Source organism: Prunus avium, chromosome 4 (assembly GCF_965620075.1).
Source record: "Prunus avium chromosome 4, drPruAviu1.hap1.1, whole genome shotgun sequence".
NCBI classification, from domain to species: Eukaryota; Viridiplantae; Streptophyta; class Magnoliopsida; order Rosales; family Rosaceae; genus Prunus; species Prunus avium.
In genome coordinates this window covers 24,444,635-24,463,980 of record NC_142287.1, presented here as the reverse complement: position 1 = coordinate 24,463,980, position 19,346 = coordinate 24,444,635, and the positions used below count along the sequence as shown (strand labels likewise).

At 44.1% G+C, this 19,346-nt stretch overlaps 3 protein-coding genes across 3 annotated transcripts; 2 read left to right on the top strand and 1 right to left on the bottom strand.

Moving 5' to 3' along the window:
- The first annotated feature begins 2,045 nt into the window (after window positions 1–2,045).
- On the top strand, window positions 2,046–2,495 carry LOC110773299 (protein GRIM REAPER-like). Its single transcript, XM_021977800.2, has one exon. The coding sequence runs from the start codon at window positions 2,046–2,048 to the stop codon at window positions 2,493–2,495; it is 450 nt and encodes a 149-aa protein (XP_021833492.1).
- A 601-nt stretch (window positions 2,496–3,096) lies between these two features.
- LOC110773297 (RNA-binding S4 domain-containing protein) lies at window positions 3,097–7,478 on the bottom strand. The gene is made up of 10 exons (XM_021977799.2): window positions 7,204–7,478; window positions 6,699–6,808; window positions 6,306–6,437; window positions 6,136–6,209; window positions 5,927–6,032; window positions 5,069–5,137; window positions 4,638–4,702; window positions 4,443–4,541; window positions 3,504–3,603; window positions 3,097–3,366 (listed from the first exon to the last, which is right to left on the bottom strand). The coding sequence occupies exons 1-10, from the start codon at window positions 7,445–7,447 to the stop codon at window positions 3,304–3,306; spliced, it is 1,062 nt and encodes a 353-aa protein (XP_021833491.2). The 5' UTR covers window positions 7,448–7,478; the 3' UTR covers window positions 3,097–3,303.
- Window positions 7,479–9,200: 1,722 nt separating this feature from the next.
- On the top strand, window positions 9,201–10,386 carry LOC148295084 (uncharacterized). Its single transcript, XM_088252380.1, has 2 exons — window positions 9,201–9,665; window positions 9,736–10,386. The coding sequence occupies exons 1-2, from the start codon at window positions 9,201–9,203 to the stop codon at window positions 10,384–10,386; spliced, it is 1,116 nt and encodes a 371-aa protein (XP_088108506.1).
- Window positions 10,387–19,346: the final 8,960 nt, after the last annotated feature.

The window sequence follows — 19,346 nt, the reverse complement described above, 5'->3', positions numbered from 1 at the left end:
ATTATTTGGGCGTTCTTTTTCATGTTTTTTTTTTCTCTTAAATTTGTTTGCAAGAATATATATATATATATTAAACAGTATGTAAGGCCTCCTCATATTCAAGTCCCTAGCTTCTTGATATATATGCTGTGAGTTGGGTGAGGCCTCTGAAGTTTGATTGGAGGAGAGAACACTATTTCGAGTCACAAATTTTTGTTTTTGGTTTTGTAGCTAGTCACACAAACTTTATCACACTATTTCGAGTATGAATCTGTCACACAAACTTTACCCATCATATGCTATAATCAATTTACTCACCATTCACAACTTGCTTATAGCTCATTGGTCATCTGTGATAAAATTCCTTCAGCATTCACAAATTCACAATGCAGAATTTGTCAATGTGTTGCCTCCATGAAATTCAAGCAAAAGTAAAATTTAAGGATATGAAATGTCATAAACAATCCGAGATGTTGGAGAAAATCAAAATAAGGAAGTTTTCCTATTTTTTATTTCAAAAGATCATGCTAGTACAGGCATTCAAAAATTCAGAAATACAGCAACAAAGTTGATAATCATAGCAACTCAAATTCCTAACACATAAGCAGCAACTCAAATACCTAGAGCTCATCGAAACAAGCCTCAGTCCAACCAGCGCAGAGGGTGGCCCTAGGCAATAAACTAATTGAGGCCCCTTCCCTTAGTATACAATTGTAAAGAAACAACAAATAAAATGATTTTACATAGCATGTAGAGCGCGTGAATAATGATTTTACGATAAACAATTATAGAGCATAATCCTACCTGGTCAATTATAAAGCAAAGTCTAAGTCTCTTAACATCAAAGTCATTGTATGTGCATAATCTGGAAATTGAAAAAAATAGTTTGATGGATAGGAACAAATATATTTAAAAAAATTATAAATTTGATTACCTTTTCGATTTCTCATGTTCCTCCCCTCTTGTTTACCATCAATCTCAAAGATAATTTTCGAGCTTCTTAGTGTGAGATTGATTCTTAGGGTCACAATATGATATGAGAAAAAAAGAATGAGAGAAACTGAAAATAATGGATGGATTGAAGAGAGATGGGAAAACGGAGAAAATTATGGTTATTGGTGGATTAAATAGAGTTCTTCCATGGAGAAACTAGCAGAGGAATTGCCTTCCTCAAGCACATGTTGTTTATGTTTCTGCATGGGAAACGAAGAAACTTTATGGGAAGAGGAAACGAAGAAACCTAATTTAATCGTGTGTTGTTTCTGTTTTATTTTTTAATAAATTGGACAATAGTATATATATATAATATAATATATATAAAAATTTGGTGCCCCTTACTTTTTTTCTTGTTAAGTGTCACATATGCCTTCCATAGTGTGGATATGCTGATTTCATGTTGCTGCGTGTATTGGATAAAGCAATGTTTAGGTCATTGCTCATTCATTACTCATATCCTATGTCTTCAATTTCCTTCTTCTCTTTCGCAATGAAGTTTCAATGGTGTTATTGACAACATATTTTTTTCTCTTTCGCGATTGAGGGGATGAATACAAATCCATACCTAAAAGAAAGTTCAGAAAATATTAAATATGTATATGCCCTCATCAGTCCTCCAACAAGATGTAGCAATTTCAATTTATTCAAACACCCGAAATCATGTTCTTGAATAACTGAAATGGTTAAAGAGCATTAGGTGCTTTCAATTAAAATAGTTGTCCCCATCTACTTTTGGCATAACTGAAATCTGTACCATTGTCCTTGTTCTTTAAAAAAAAAAAAAAAATCCAAATATTCCTAACTATTAAAAGACAAAAAGTAAGCAGCCATGAATTTGACTTCTTTTTTTTGTTGTTACAATTGTGAATTGACTTGAAAAAAATATGAACAGCATTGTCGTGGTTGCATATAAACAAAACTCATTGACAATCTAATTTATTTGTCACAAACTCATTGACAATTTCACATGCCAATAAAACTTCAACTTCCCCAACGTGGAATATTTATCTGCAACTTGCAGCTTATATACAAGCCCTTCATCTTCCTTACCTTCCATAGTTGTCAAAAAAATGGCCAAGTTTCTTGAGCTTACCACCATTCTCTCCGTCATCATACCTTTGCTCATAGCAATGCAATTCCAAATGGCCTTCTCATCTGAGATTGAAGACGGCAAAGAATACGTGCTCGACTCTCCATTGCTGAACTTCAGATCAAGAAGTAGATTCTTGGGCAGTGTAATTAAGCAAGGTGCTAAGTGCAATCCCATTAAGAAGAACATCTGTAATGGGATTTCGGTGAACAAAGGAACAAGCCTTTTGTTTTGCTGCAAGATAAAGTGTGTCAATGTTCTTGGAGATAGGAACCACTGTGGGCAATGTGGTCGTAAGTGCAACCTTGGAGAGCTTTGCTGCCATGGAACTTGTACCAACATTTTAAACAATGTAAACAGTTGTGGCAAGTGCGATAAGAAATGCTTGCATGGAGTTAAATGTCAGCATGCAACTTGTGGGTATGCTTGAATTTATCCAAAGTTTCATGCTAAGGACATTGAAGGTAATCGAATGAATAAAAGATAGATAGCTTCTTTTGTTTTGTGTTTTTTTCTTTGTAATTAGTTGATATAGTTTTGTGCTGCATTCTTATGGAGATTGGAAAGTCGGTTTAGATTCAGGTTTTGCAAGGCAGTCTTTGATGTAATTTTCTCAGCATAAATTAACAAATAGATTTCTTGTTTTGTTTTTGGGGGATACAAACAAATAGATACTATGTATTCCATTAAAGAACGTTTTCATGTAGGGCTCTTTCTCATTACTGAGCTCCAATTTCCATAAAAGAATTTTTCCTCGGAAAAAATAAAATTCAAAATGCCTTTTCTGACCAGACGGATTTTTATTTTCTTGCTAAGATATTACATTTCTTTCCCAAACACCAAACACTAATACTCGGGGATGCCTTGTTGCATCTTTTGCTTTTTTTTGAAAAAAACAAAGAGGAAAATATCTAGCAATGAACCATGCAAGTCAAATTAAATAAACAAAATCAGAAGGATATCATGTTACAAGCACAATTTCTAAAGCTTAGATAGTATTAAAAGTGTTAATTATACGTAGTACAACAAAGTAAGTACAAAATTAATTCAATATATGGGAGGAAAATATAAATATGTACAACTTTGAACTTACAAAATAGTGCCAAACTTTGATGCAATGGAGCATATGCTTGATCTTTAGAAAGAGAACCTGTCTGGCTTTAAGTTACAAAATCGCTCATCGCAGAACTTCTTTGGGTCCATGCATACTAATGTGGCATTGGTACCCGTTTCAAAACTTACAGATAACGAATGAGCTCAACTGCAAACTTCCCCTTCTTCGTAGAGTTAATTTCTCCAATCTGAAACGAAGTACAATAAAGCATCAGAAATGCCAGGCTAAAGAACAATCCAAGAAGTATACATATCCAATTTTGGCATCAATATGGCTGACAAGTCATTTGATCAAACAGTGATTTTCTTGAATATGACAACTCACCTTCAGTCTTCCTTTACCTCTAACCGATACAATATCACCAGTCTTGAGTGTAGCTCCATTTTTGGTAACAGGGGTCCAGTTGAGGCGCACATCCCCATCACTGCACAGATAAGAAAAAACTTTAATATCATGTTTTTCACCTTTCAACACTTTAGGCCATGTGTTTGAATCATATAAATGCGTTGATGCACAGCAAATGTGATTATATTTGGGGTACGGTTCTTGTAAGTAACTAATGTAAATAAAAAACCTTGATCTTTTAGGTCTTTTACTGAAATGTAAAGGTTAAAACCCTTTTAAATGTGTGTTTAATCTTGATGGATGGAGTGCTTTAATTCTGGATTTAAAATTCCGAAGTTGGATACTTATTTTATAGTTACTTAAAGAGTCTTACTCTGTGTGTATATATTATATGTATTATAGTATGGTTCTCCTGCACAACAATAATGCACGATGTCCCTCAAAACTCATCAATCGTGTTGACTTCATTGCTTAATGAGCAAGTTGGAGGATGTGCAGTGTCTCACAATTGAAAATTGGCATATATTTCAAATTGAAGTGGAGAATGCTACAAGAATATAACAACAGAATTCCAGAAGATATGGGAGATGCAGATGAAGAAAGGCCAAAAAAAGGAAAATCCAAAGGCCCAAAAAAGTGCCAGCCAAGGGCATGCAATTACATAGACTTACAAAAGATATGGCATAATGCAGATGAAGAGTGGGGAAAAAAATAAAAAGGATATAAAGGAGCAGCCAAGTCTATGCAACAACATAAGGCTTTTTGAGTAACAGATTATGAATATTTTATAAAAGAAATATCACCATCAAACTATGCAGTAAACCAACAGCATAGGATTAACTAACTCAATAAAGCTTAATGAAATCAAAGATACTACCAATAATTGAAGGGAGAGTTCAGTATAAGTGTAGGCCGTACCGGATCAGATCAACTAGTTTTGACCGTGAAATCTTAAATCCTGCACTAGCTATAGCATCAATCCTCAGTGATAATTCTATGGCTTTAAACGACTTAGTTCTGCAAAGAGTACATAGTAAGTTACTAACTGATGCTAGATAAAAAGCATTACACATTATGAAAAAAGGATAACATAAATATGATAATTTGCGCAACCTTGGTTGTTCGTAATCAAGAGCAATCAGTGGTATCTTAGTAAGAGATACAGGAACGTTGCCAACCTGCAATTGAAAAATGCCTTACAATCATGAAATGCAAGCAGTTAAATAGTGTGATACATAGCTACATTGGACCTTTGTACCATTCTTTTTCTACTATCCATTGTTTTGTACTGTTTTATCTCCCAAATGTACATTTGCAATGATCACCAAAGAATAATAACAAATAACACAATACTTATTTCTGATGTTTTTTGAGAAAGTGAATGAGATGTAACTCATTCAACTATACTAGTTTGCATAACAGATTATTTTAATCTTACCATAGCTAATAAGGAACCAAAAGGGAAAATAAATACATCTTTTTTCCATTGATGTTAATTTGGAAGATAAGAGTATCAGGAGAAACATACTCAGAAGTTAAACAACCTTGTCGAGTGATGATATAAGATAGTCAGCAAGGTCTGGAACAACGATGACTTGAGCCCCCTTCTCCCCCTGGCAGCATTACAAAATAAATAAATAAATAAAAACTATAAACACTGATTTCAACCAGGCCATACAAGGGTATAAGTTGGAATTAGGGAATATGAATGCAATACAGACGGGTATCCTAACTGACAGCTTTAAAAGAATATTGCACTTAAGGGGGATGATATTGCAGATAAATACCTCTCTACAAAGACATTGAACAGACATGGCCCTGCTATGGCAGGACCACAGGAGCAACACTGTTTACAAATATAGAACACAGACATGAGACAGAAATCCTGACATTGCAAATTCTTAAGTAACCACTGGTAAAGTGAGGCCAAGATGACATCTGTTGATTTATATTGGCTAGTTTGGATAAAGTTTATTGTAGCTTTTTTTTTTTTTTTCAAGAAGTTTATCATAGTTTACATATAAAAACATAATAATCTTTCTCTCATTGGAAACATTGACAAAGTGCTAAGTGTTTGAGACAGAATAGCAAAGTTTGTTCTTAAATAATAGAAGTGTCGCAAACACATTTTTAAGGTTTATCAGTTCTCAACAAGCATGGGGCATGGACAAGACTCCTCTGAATGTGTCCATACTAATTGGGTACTCACAAACAGAAAGTGGATGTGGTCAGAAAATCAGTTACATAAATTATAACTTCTAGAAGATAAAAGAAAAGACAAAGCTTTAAAACTAGCCTTCTTCATATTAAATGTGAATATTGACACTTGCAGTCTCTGTTTAGAAACCTCCCAGAAAAATTTAATAACATAGCAGCAACTAAAACAAGAATATAAATCGTACCTGAAAAATAACATCTCCAAACTTCTCCCTAGCAATCCCTGTACCAAGAATTGCGCCTAGGAAGTCACCATGAGAACAAGGTTGAAACCCAAAGTTTCCCGTGATACTAGAAGTAACCATCAAAGAAAAAAAATAAAAAAAAGGCTTCACATTGATTAAAAGATGGGTGATTCTAATCATAAAAATTGTAGAGATATAATATTGCTTACCTCAATGCAACAATAATATCAGGATCACTTGTCAATAGTTCTGGATGTCCAACTGAGATTCGGCACCGCTCAGCCTAGACAGTTTGAAGAAGCGAAAACATATGTTAATTAATACACAAACACTCTGATGTGCATCAGAATCAAATAGAGCTGGAACTATTTAGTTCAACCTGTGGGTATCCACCCTGAGCAACTGCTTTCAAATCAGCTAGCTTTTCCAATGCTAGCATCGACTCCTTCAACACTGGAGGGGTGAGAAAATTTGTATGGAGAACTTCCCTTCTTAATGACGCACGTCTAGCCTGCAATAAATGGAAAACAAAGATTTTAAAAAAAACCTTAGAAACATATCTACATTTTCTAGTAACAAGAAAAGCAAAACCTATGGTGAGCTTACATCCATCTGTCAATTTTCAGTGATAAATAGGCTACACTCTTATTTCGAAAGGTCCAAAAATCTGAACTTTGTAGTTCTCTCTAAAGGGACTAAGAAATAAATTTCATCTTGATAAGGTACAGCCAGCTGCTACATTTACAGAAAGGTAATACAAGTTTTCAAGTACCATCTCAAGAACATGCTTTACTTCTTCAATAACAGTTTTGTCCACCACTCCTTTAAGTAAATCATCAACATCCCTCTTAACAGCTTGAGCTAAGTGGCATATTCCTGACGCTGCATTAAGAAGAGCAATAACATATTACATACCAAATAACCGATGGTCATGCAGCTAAGTCTAGTTTAATATATGTTATGAAAAATCATTGACCAATCACACATTCAACTTATCCAACTTGAATATGCCTGATTTTTGACAAATTTTTTGCAATGCTTTAGTATCTCTGCCTTTTCAGCATTTAAGCTCAAATGTCTCTCTCTTTGCTTTTCTTTTCAATTTTTGACAACCAAATCATGCACTAGTTGGATTCGAAGTTGTTCCTTCTCATATACCCACAAATCATCCAAAAGGTAGTCAAAATTACAAGAAATTAGCACCAATACAATGGAGAGGGAAAAGCAACATCATTTATGCCTTAATAATCTCAAGTACCAAAAACGCACATTCGCACCTGAAGAACTCAAACGAGGACTGAGAGGAAAGGTGACAAGGGTCCTGTGGTAAGAGACCTTGTTGTTTATGAGAGGATGGGAGAGAGCAAAAGCCACAGCTGCTCTTCTTACCAGTGACGCTGCTACGAAACTGGTGGCAGCCATGGCCCTATGCACAATGTGCAGGCCAAGTGGGTTGACAGGAGAAGTATATGCTTCTGCCTTGTAGTGGGCTTGGGGTTTCACAAATTTTAGCCCAAACATTTTAGGACGTTTTTAAGGGCAATTCAATTGGGACTCGAAGAAACTCCCATCATTTTAATTAATATTTCTTTCCTAGACTTAAAAGTAGCAGTGGGCATGGTTTGTGTTGGGTTGGGTCTTTAGTCCCAACTCGTAACTCAAAATTCACTCATTATTAGGTCAACTCAAATTTTTGTGATCGAGTTAGGCGGTTTGATTGAGTTAACTCAATATTAAATCAACTTTTAAGTTTTGGTTCCAACCCGTATCCCAACTCGTACATAGCAGTTTATAATTTTTTAAACTCAAGACTTATTCATTTTTAGGTTAACTCAACCCAACCCACTATGATCAGGTTAAACGATTCGGTGAAATTGACCCGAAATTGTCCCCACCCCTACCTAAAAGCATAGCTTTTTTGTGGGCTTTTCTCACATCCTTGCGTTCTTTATATCATCTTGATTGCATTTTTGTAGCATTTTCCATTGTTCTTGCATGACTTTATCCTAGTTATTTGAAAGAGATCTCATGAGAGTTTTTTGGTGTCATTGAATAAACAAGTACAATCATATAGAGGGTGTTGGCGCTAAATCTTGAATAGATAGAGATGAGTGCAACTTACAAGTGAGATGGACGATCAAGAGATCGATTGGGTGTTGGATGCCGATTCTTCCTGTCCTTGGATGCTGATCCTGAATAGAAGATAAGCGAAGCTCGTAAAGTCTATGGAACCGGTGTGGAACCAGCCTAAGACCCTCCGATGCTCGAGTAAGATTGTTTTTAAGAGCTCTTACTGTTGACTATATAGTAGTATAAAAGTCAAGCTGAAAAGTCTTACCCCTGTATTGTAGTGGGAGGGGCATACTTATAGAGGGCATTTAGTATGCTCTTAGCGCTCATTTTCGATGTGGGACTCGTGGGAGGGCCCTATGAGGTTGACACGAGTCCTTAGATATTTCAGGCGGGTGCTTCGAGGTTGATTCTGCAGAATCGGTAGGGGATACCGATTGTAGGCTGTGTTGGGCCCTGTAATGATCTTTTGCTGCTTTGAGACAATATCATCAGTAGCCTATGCCGATTGTCCGAGGCCTTGGGTGCTTGGGCGAGTTTATGAGATCCACGTGTCGTTGTACGAGTGGAGGGTCAGATATGGTACAAACAGTAGTCCCCCAAGTTGCCGATTGAGAAGCTTCTCGGTTGGGGACTTGAATGTGTATTCGGCATTCTGACCCGGACACAATGGTCCCATAATTGCCGATGGTGGTATGTAGTCCCCCAAGTGCCCAAGGGAGTGAGCTTGGATAGGAGACGGCATGATGTGCCGGTTGTTGCAAAGGGGCGAGTGAAAACTCATGAATATGCGGCTGCCGTTCGGCACGAGAGGTGAGTGAGAACTCATCAATGTGCGTCTGCCGTTCGGCACGAGAGGTGAGTGAGAACTCATCAATGTGCGCCTGCCGTTCGGCACGAGAGGTGAGTGAGAACTCATCAAAGTGCGCCTGCCGTTCGGCACGAGAGGTGAGTGAGAACTCATCAAAGTGCGCCTGCCGTTCGGCACGAGAGGTGAGTGAGAACTCATCAATGTGCGCCTGCCGTTCGGCACGAGAGGTGAGTGAGAACTCATCAATGTGCGCCTGCCGTTCGGCACGAGAGGTGAGTGAGAACTCATCAATGTGCGCCTGCCGTTCGGCACGAGAGGTGTTTTTTTTTCTATGCTGCCGTTTCCTTTTTGACTTCGTGCTTTTCCTGTTTTGCAGTGGCAGGAGAGAGGCCTATGAGCGAGGCGACGAGGAGGCGTCTGGAGGGGCAAGGGGCACCAAAGACGAAGAAGGTTCAGTCCCCCGGGCCGAAGAAGAGAAAGACGGCAGGGCCAGCGGGAGGGACGTCGGCTGATGAGCAGACGGTGGCTGACCGCCGGAGGGAGAAGAGGGCGGCGGAGGCCGAGGTCGTTCGGGAGGCCCACCTCCAAATGACGGGCAAACGGCAGATCGAGGGTCCCATCGATGTGACGCCGTTGCCGAAACGGCCAAGGGGCCCGAACGAGGGGACATCGGTGTTGATCCCTGATGATGAGGTGGAGGGAGAGGAGGGACCGGTTAACATCGCGTGTCCTCGGAAGGCTGTGCCGTTCATCAACTGTATGATTGACGGTGCTCAGATGGAGCTGGCTGAGCTGGAGCAACTGTCAACGAAGACGTTGCGTGAACAAACCGGTCGGGCCTTCCGTCTCCAAGCAGCGGTAAGTGTAGGATTTGTAGCTTAAGGATACTTTGATTCGGCATGTATTAATGTGTCCGTTGGTGTGGCAGGCTAATATGGACATGTGGCTCTGCGCGAAGCGAGCTGTGAATGCTGCCGAACGGTACCAAAAGAGATTTGAAGAGGGCCGTTCGAAGATCGCTGATGCCGGAAAGATGCTGCAGGAGGCGGACCAGCGTGCCGAGGAGAATGCGGCGAAAATTGCTGAGCTGGCGTCGAAGCTGGCGGCGGCCGAGCTGGACGTGATGGCTGCCCATGAGGCGAAGGCAGCGGTAGAGGTGGCGATGGATGCGGCCGAGCGGTCGCATGCCAGGGAGCTAGTAGAGGAGAAGGCGAAGGCCGTTGCGGACTACCGATCGTCGGAGGAGTTTACACGTTTGGTGGATAGAGAGGTCATGGAGCAATGTGACGACTTTCTCTATCGAGTCAAACGGTATAATGCTGACAAGAAGCTGAACCTGAACTTCCTCCGGGATCCACCACCGCTGCCGGAAGGGGTGACCGAAGAGATGGTGGAGGCCTACAAGGGCGAGGATGCCGAGGCCGAGGAAACCGACGACACCGATTCAAGCAGTGGGGAGGAAGGTCATCCCGGGCCGAGGGCTGCCGTTACGTCTACTGCCGAGCCGTCGACTGATCCTGTGCCTGCGTCAGCTGATGTCGATGTTGTAGCGACCGAAGCCGATCCACCCACCTCGTAGACTTTTTGTTTGTAACATTTTTGAGCGTGCCGAACGGCGTATTGTAAAGACAGATGGCCCTTCTGTGGCCCCTTATTTATCAATGTTCAGTTTGTTTCGGGTTAATGTGCCATGTCCCTTAATTCTGTATGTGCGCATGTCGTATGTAGAGTATGTTTGACATAATATTGCTGAATGGTAGTGCCGTATGTATAGAATAGGGAGTTCCAAATTAAACCGATTACAAAAGTTGATGACCGAAGGTGACGACCGAAGGTATGATACAGAGGTGATGACCGAAGGGGCGTTCACTTGTAGTAATATTTGAGATGTTCTATATTCCAAGGATGGCCGAGGGTTTGACCATCGGTACCACGCAAACGGTAAGTGCCTGGGCGGCAGATGGTGACAACTTCGTAAGGACCTTCCCAAGATGGACCAAGGGTGCCGTCGTTGGAGTCCTTGGTGGCGAGGGAGATTTTGCGTAGTACCCAGTCCCCTACTTTAAACGATCGGCGTCTGACGCGCGAGTCGTAGTAGCGGGAAGTCCGTTGTTTGTAGGCGGCATTCCGAAGCTGAGCCTGGGAACGGTGTTCCTCAATGAGGTCCAGGTTGAGAGTGAGCTGGGCTTCGTTTTGCTCTGGCTCGTAAGATGCCGTTCGGCACGATGGTGCGTTGATCTCGACTGGAACAACGGCTTCGGAACCGAAGGCAAGGGAAAATGGCGTCTCGCCAGTCGACCGTCGATAGGAGGTATTAATGGCCCATAGCGCTTCCGGAAGGAGATCGGGCCAAGCTCCTTTAGCTGTCCCAAGCTTTTTCTTCAGCGTCTTCTTGATGATCTTGTTGATTGCTTCGACTTGGCCGTTCGACTGCGGATGTGCTGGGGAGGCGAAGAACAGGTTGATGCCAAATCGGTGGCATAGGTGCCGGAACTGAGAGGAGTCGAATTGTTTTCCGTTGTCGGTGATTATTGCGTTCGGGAGGCCGAATCGACAAATGATATTCTTCCATACGAAATGTTCAACCCTGGCTGCAGTGATTGTTGCCAAAGCTTCGGCTTCGGTCCACTTGGTAAAGTAGTCGACGGCGACGATGGCGAATTTGACCTGTCCCTTGCCCTGGGGCATAGGGCCGATGAGGTCTAAACCCCATTGGGCAAAGGGCCATGGGCTAACAATCGGAGAGAGTGGTTCGGCAGGCAGCTTTGGAACGGAGCCGAAACGCTGGCATTGATCGCACTTCTGGACCAGGGTGGTGGCATCGGCATGGAGAGTCGGCCAGTAGTACCCTTGCCGAATGGTCTTGAAAGCCAATGATCTAGCCCCAGAATGGTCCCCACAGGCCCCCTCGTGAATCTCTCGTAGGACGTAGTTTCCCTGCTGCGGGGTCATGCACCGAAGCAATGGTAAGGAGTGACCACGCCGATAGAGAATCTGATTCAGAAGGAGGTATCGTGCCGATCGGCGGCGGATAGTCGTTGCTTCAGGTTTGGGGCCAGGCAACGTGCCGTTGGCGAGGTAGGCGTGGATAGGATCCATCCAACTTGGATCCTGCCGAACGGCATGTACTTCGAGGTCGGTGGTACTACGCCGAGTGAGGACCTCGATCGGCACACGGCGCCCTATGTTGTCGTCGATCGCTGATGCAAGGCGTGATAGAGCATCGGCGTGGCTGTTCTCGGATCTGGGGATCTGTTGAACTTGGTACGCAGTGAAGTGGTGCAGCAATCGGCGAGCGTGTGTCAAGTAGGCAACCATCGAAGTGTCCTTGGCTTCAAATTCTCTCAGTATCTGGTTCACGACAAGTTGTGAGTCGCTACAGATCCTGAGTTGCTGAGCGCCCATTTCTTTAGCGAGCCGAAGGCCGGCCAACAGAGCTTCATATTCGGCTTCGTTGTTGGAAGTCCGGAATTGGAATCGGATGGCATATTCGATGGTTGTCTGGTCAGGGGCCTTGAGTACCAAGCCGGCTCCGCTGCCCTGTCGGTTGGACGAACCGTCCACGTAGAGAGTCCAAAGTGGAATTGACGGATTAAAGATTCCTTCGGTCGGGTGGGCGACTGGTACCGTCGAAGATGGATCGGATGCGGCGTCCTTCGAAACTGGCCCCTCGGACGCGGTTAACTCAGAGATGAAATCGGCTACAGCCTGTCCCTTCTCGGCAGGACGAGGGTGGTAGCGGATGTCGAATTCGCCGAGCTCGATGGCCCATTTGACTAGCCGACCGGATGTCTCCGGTCTCTGGAGTATCTGGCGCAGAGGCTGATTGGTGAGGACGGTAACACTGTGAGCCTGAAAGTATGGCCGAAGCTTGCGTGCTGAAAGGACGAGAGCGTAGGCGAGTTTTTCGAGCTCGGGGTACCGAATCTCAGCGTCTTGCAAAGCATGGCTAATGTAGAAAATGGGGAGTTCGATGCCGTTCGGCTTGCGAATGAGCACAGAGCTAAGTGCCGTTGCCGAAACCGAGAGGTAGAGGATGAGTTCTTCGCCGGGGAGAGGAGTGGATAATAGGGGTGCTCTGCTCATGTAGGCCTTAAGATCTTGGAAGGCGCGATCGCATTCGGCAGTCCAGACAATCTGCCGTTTGCTTCCTTTGAGGGCTTTGAAGAATGGAGCGCACCGATCGGTAGCCTTGGAGATGAACCGGGCTAGAGCGGCGACACGCCCAGTCAGACTCTGAATGTCCTTTTGTGTCTTCGGGACCTGCATGTCGAGTAATGCCTTGATTTTTTCAGGGTTGGCCTCGATTCCTCGTTGGCTGATCATGAAGCCGAGAAATTTGCCCGAGGAAACGCCGAAGGCACACTTGCTCGGGTTGAGGCGCATGTTGTACTTTTTTAAGACGCCGAACATGAGCGAAAGGTTGTGGAGATGAGAATCGGCCGTTCTGCTCTTGACCAGCATATCGTCCACGTAGACTTCCATCGAGGTGCCAATGAGGTCGGAAAAAATTTTGTTGACCAATCGCTGGTATGTCGCCCCAGCGTTCTTCAGGCCGAACGGCATGACGTTGTAGCAGTAAAGTCCCTTGTCGGTGATGAATGCCGTGTGTTCGCGATCGGTAGGGCTCATGAATATTTGGTTGTAGCCTGAGTATGCATCCATGAAGCTGAGAAGTTCATGGCCTGCCGTGGCATCCACCATCTGATCGATCCGTGGCAGAGGAAAGTTGTCCTTTGGGCAAGCCTTGTTTAAATCGGTATAGTCTTGACACATTCTCCAGGCGCCGTTTGATTTTTTGACTAAAACCGAATTTGCCAGCCAAATTGGGTAGGTTACTTCGTGGATGAAGCCGATGGTCTTCAGTTTGTCTACTTCGAGCCTCATTGCCTCATACCGTTCGGCATCGTAGGCCCGCCGTTTCTGCCTGATGGGTTTGAAAGTGGGGCAGATGCTGAGCTTGTGGCTGATGACACTCGGGGCGATGCCGGGCATATCGTCGTATGACCAGGCGAAGACTTCTGCATTGGTTTGCAGGAAGGTGATAAAATCGGCCCTGAGTGCCGGACTCAAGGTTGTACCGATTCGAACTTGTCTGTCCGGTTGTGCTTCGGAGAGGGTGACTGGTTCTAAATCTTCGGCGGGTTGCGCTTGCGGGGTTACAGTCTCATCTCGGGGGTCATCTGGTTTGTCCGTCCCCCTGCCGTTCGGTACGCCCAAGCTGGTGGCGACCGAGTATGTTTCGCGAAGCGCAGCCCTTGCCGATTCCTTGGTTGCCGAAACGTAACACGTCCGTGCACTCAATTGGTCCCCTCGCACTTGGCCGACGCCAGCGTGTGTGGGGAACTTGAGGAGGAGCATGTGTGGTGACAGCATGGCCTTCATTTTTGTGAGCGCCGTCCTGCCGATGATAGCGTTGTATGCCGTTGGGCAGTCGACCACTAGAAAATGGGTGTAGAGGACCGTTCGTCTGGGGATGGTACCGACAGCGAACGGGAGCTGGACACTGCCGATTGGTTCAACCACGTCGCCAGAGAAGCTCAGGAGAGGGGTGATATCCTTGTTCAGATGCCGAGGGTCCACGCCGAGGGCGTTGAAAGCGTCGGCGAATAGCACGTTGACCGAACTGCCGGTGTCGATGAGGATTCGGCCTACGTCGAAATCCGATATATCAGCCCGTATGATCATAGGATCAGAGTGGGGGAAGATGATGCCTCGCTCTTCTTCTTCAGAAAAGGTGATAGGTTCCCAACCGTTGCGTTGAATTTTGTCATTGCGTCCTCCCGCCACGCTGAGGATTTGTGGATGCCGTACGGCACGAACGTAGTTTTTAACGGATCGGTTGCTGGCTTCGGCAATAGGCGCCCCTCCACTGATCATATTGATCTGCCGATTCAATGAGTTATCCGTTGCTGGCTTGGTGTTTAAATACTGATCCAGCTTTCCGTCATTGATGAGGCGTTCAACGATTTTGCGCAGCGCGATGCATGATTCCGTATCATGGCCGTTGTATTGGTGGTACCGGCAGAAGACACCGGTGTCTTTTTCGCTCTGGCGAGGGAGTTTCCGATTGTTCGGCTTCGGTATCATATCCCCTTCGGTCAGGAGAACTTGCTCATAAGTGGTGTTGAGCAAAGTGAAGATTTCGTCTGGCCGATTCCCCTTGTGGTTGCCCTTCTTGTTGTTGTCCTGCCGTTCCCGGAAGTTGTCCTTCCGCTTGTTTCGCTGAGTGGAAAAAGCAGGGACAGGGGGTGCCGTTCGGTAGGGGGCCTGGTTTGCCGATCGGTCGACCGGGAATCGGTCGTAGTTCTGCGTTGGAGGCTGATCGGTCAACGCCGTTTTGTTTATTGGGGTCGAAGCCGATCCCTTGGAGTTGAAATGCTCAGCCTTGGCGTGGATAGCCGCCTGTTTCATTAATTCGGAGTAGGTGGTCCAGTTGCTGCTGTGGACCAAATAACGAAACTGAGACGACCGAAGGCCGCTTTTGAAGGCACCGAAGGCCGCCCTGTCGTCAGTTTCCGGACATCTGGAGTACTCATGGCTGAACCTAGCCGCATATTCCCTCAACGGCTCATCGTCTTGCTGCCGAACGGTATATAGATCATCGGCGGAATATAGGCGATCGGTCTGAATCATAAAATGGTTGAGGAAGGTTTGCTTCAACTGATTGAAATTGTCGACCGTGTCTGGCTCCATCCGATAGAACCAATTCAGAGCGGCTCCGGTCAGGGTGGAGGGGAATAGCAAACATTGGCCTTCGTCCGTCAGTCCTTTGCAACCCAGAGCTGATTGGAAGGTATGAATGTGGGTAACGGGATCTTCGACCCCCGAATAAAACGATATGCGGAGTGCTTGGACCTCCTTCTCGTGTCTGAATGTCCGGATTCGATTGGTGAACGGCCCTGGCTGTACCGTTCCCCATGTTGGTGTCCGAGCCTGGTCTTGTTCCTTCTCGATGCGAGTCATCTTCTGTAGGAGGAGACGAATAGTCGGATCGGTAGATGGAAGATCGTCACCAAAGGGTTCGATCGCTCGGTTCCCTGTGCGTTGGTCAGTATTGTGACCTCGCCTTCCTTGGTCTGCCGTTCGGTTGGGGCTTCTCTCGTAATTTCCTTTTCGCCGATCGTTGTCTTGGTTTGATCGGTGGCTGTGGCGTCGTGCAGAGGGCCCTGCCGATGAGATTGTGGTTCCTGGGGATGTTGGAACATAATCTGATTCGTCCGTCTCTTCCAGGCCGATCGCGCCGTACCTCTGGCGTAAGGGGGATTTTGGTCCAAGTACCTCCAGGCGTGGATCGTCTAGCTTCGCCCGGACCTGGATGGGCGATGACTGCCGTTCCCTGCGCCGATCGTTGATCCTCTCGCGGCAATCAGAATAAACGCGATATTCGGGATGGCGTTCCTTCGGAGTGGGCACGAACAGTCTTCGGGAGACAGTTGGTCCGTTCGCGGCCTGCTGCTTCCCTCTATCCTGGAAAGTGGGCTTTCGTACGCTTTTAAACGATTTCTCCTGCCGAAGCTGTGTGGCTGGTTCCCGATCGTTCTGCAACTGGGCGGAGAGTGTTTGTTGTTGATGCAGTTGCCTCTGGGTGTCATCCAGTTTGGAGGCGAGAACATTGTTGTGCTCCTGCATTCTTGCCATATCCTGCTGTAGGGTCTCCATCCGAGCCTCCAGGGTGGTCGGTCGAGCAGGTGTCTGAAGCAAGGGAGTTGGATTCGGCTCGCCAACGAGGCCGAGGATGGGGCCATCGGTAGGGAGGGCCGAAGATGGATTCATTTTTTGGTCTCAGAGTTCTTTGTTTTGAGATATGGGTTGATCGATAAGCGATTCCCACAGACGGCGCCAATCTGTTGGCGCTAAATCTTGAATAGATAGAGATGAGTGCAACTTACAAGTGAGATGGACGATCAAGAGATCGATTGGGTGTTGGATGCCGATTCTTCCTGTCCTTGGATGCTGATCCTGAATAGAAGATAAGCGAAGCTCGTAAAGTCTATGGAACCGGTGTGGAACCAGCCTAAGACCCTCCGATGCTCGAGTAAGATTGTTTTTAAGAGCTCTTGCTGTTGACTATATAGTAGTATAAAAGTCAAGCTGAAAAGTCTTACCCCTGTATTGTAGTGGGAGGGGCATACTTATAGAGGGCATTTAGTATGCTCTTAGCGCTCATTTTCGATGTGGGACTCGTGGGAGGGCCCTATGAGGTTGACACGAGTCCTTAGATATTTCAGGCGGGTGCTTCGAGGTTGATTCTGCAGAATCGGTAGGGGATACCGATTGTAGGCTGTGTTGGGCCCTGTAATGATCTTTTGCTGCTTTGAGACAATATCATCAGTAGCCTATGCCGATTGTCCGAGGCCTTGGGTGCTTGGGCGAGTTTATGAGATCCACGTGTCGTTGTACGAGTGGAGGGTCAGATATGGTACAAACAGAGGGGGAGAGAAAATAATTTATATATTAACACAAATATATATTTGCTAATAATCTGCGATAGTGGAGGAAACTAAAAATTTAATATTGAGGAGCCTATCCTTTTCATTATCATATCCCACTTATAGTTCAAAGAACCGGTAAGAACTAGGGATGGCAACGGGCCGAGTAGGGGCCGGGTATGGCAATACTATCCCCGTCCCCGCTTCCCAACCCCTCCCTCATCCCCATTTAAGCGGTTTTAGAGAATCTCCGTCCCCGTACCCATCGAGGGGCTATCCCCATCTTCACCTTGAATCCCTGATTTTTTGAAATGATCTCATGAAGCTTACTTACACTTCTAGAAGAAGGTGCAAACCAAATATGCTAATGAGATAAGAACTGATAATCAGCATCTATAGAAGAAACTGCAAATTAAATCCAATTACAGCATCATTGATCTATTGCACAGAAATATAGTTGTGAATCTCATGAAATTATTGTGAGTGACCATGACAGCTTTTTGGGTGGTTAAATTAGAAGTTGAAGAACAGGGTTAGGACTTTGGAGGGCAAGAAATTGTAAAGATCTATTTAAAGCAATTTCACAAAAAGTTACAATATTGATTCCAAGATACATTCGCGGAAGATGTATGAACCAACATGCCAGTCTTTTTTATTTAGCTAGAATGAAGTATTAAATATAATAATTCTTTCACTATAACACAAGGGTATTATATATATATATATATATATATATATATGATGTATGAACCAAAATGCCAGTCTTTTTTATTTAGCTAGAATGAAGTATTAAATATAATAATTATTTCACTGTATATATATTAATTTGAAAAATGAACATATAATTATCGGGCCGGGTTTGGAGATGGGGATTCCAATACCATCCCTTACCCATACCTGACGGGGATTTTTATACTTGGGGGATCTCCGTACCTGATTCCCGTTTTTCCCCCAAATCATCACCCGTTAGGGCCGAGGACCTAGTAAGAACTTTCCTTCTTTTCCGTGCAGCAGGAGGAAGAGTGCGTTTTCTAAGAGGAGTAGGCACGACGCCTTCACGGAGCTCATGTTGCTTTTCAGCGGACTTCCCACTTCGGTCTTCATCCTTCGACAGTATATACAACTCCTAATCTAGTGGTGCTGAGGTTGGAAAGTATGGCGGTTTTACCACCTCTACAATTAGGAACATGTCACGTTGAGCTGAACAAGTTTATGCCTCAATTCAAGTTCTTCTATAGGTATCGGGTTTGGTGGTGAATTGAAGATGGGATCCGGTAGTGGTGACATTGTAATTTTCATGTTATTGTAAACCCAATGTTCACCCTCTTGCACCCAACAGAATCATATATCTCATTTACAGCCAAATTTTTTTTTTTTTTTTAAAGGGTGAATGGCGTGAGCTTTGATATTCAACTCAAACTATCGAGTTAAACAATCAATCTTTTGTGCTAGTACTGATGATGTTGTTGATAGAGAAATTCAGAGACATGCTTTCATTGAGTGCCAATCCAATTTAAGGATGGACACTGGTTTTTTTTTTTTTTTTTTGGTCAGAAGTAGGATTTCATTAACAGGCCAAAACAGCCACCAAACGAAACCAAACAAAGGAGAAAGTCCCAGACAGATAGGACGAACAAAGAAACAAAACAAAAGCAAACTGCAAGTAGTCAAACCACAGACGACGCAGAGCTGCTCTAAACGTCACCACCTGCAAGAAGCCTCCAAGCTAACTAAGGGTGAGGGCTGGGTAAACCATCCTTATTCAGAATATGCACCCTCAAAATCAATCAATGTATTCGGGTAATTAAATTAAATAAATAAAAATTAATTCGATGACAAGACTGAACCTTAAGCAAATTATAACTTACTATTACTAGAAAAAAAAAAAAAACTTGTAATATACATTCCAAAATCAATGGACACTTTAAATTTTCTTCTTTCAATCTCCCTACCCAAGCAACCAAACAGCTAATGGGGAATGATCTTTTCTCGTCTTCTCACTAATTTCATTCACAAACATTCCCTTCTCCCCAACTCCTCCATTAAATCATCACCTTTCGCTTCATTCTACCCTATCATGGCAAAAAACTTTCTTGTAACAGGATAG

Excerpts from the sequence above, each read along its gene's own strand:
- LOC110773299 (XM_021977800.2), top strand. The coding sequence starts at position 2,046 with ATGGCCAAGTTTCTTGAGCTTACCACCATTCTCTCCGTCATCATACCT.
- LOC110773297 (XM_021977799.2), bottom strand. The coding sequence starts at position 7,447 with ATGTTTGGGCTAAAATTTGTGAAACCCCAAGCCCACTACAAGGCAGAA. Across the intron at positions 4,542-4,637 it reads CTTGATTACGAACAACCAAG|AACTAAGTCGTTTAAAGCCA; the intron begins GTTGCGCAAATT and ends TACTCTTTGCAG. Across the intron at positions 3,604-4,442 it reads AAACTAGTTGATCTGATCCG|TGATGGGGATGTGCGCCTCA; the intron begins GTACGGCCTACA and ends TTATCTGTGCAG.
- LOC148295084 (XM_088252380.1), top strand. The coding sequence starts at position 9,201 with ATGAGCGAGGCGACGAGGAGGCGTCTGGAGGGGCAAGGGGCACCAAAG. Across the intron at positions 9,666-9,735 it reads CCTTCCGTCTCCAAGCAGCG|GCTAATATGGACATGTGGCT; the intron begins GTAAGTGTAGGA and ends TTGGTGTGGCAG.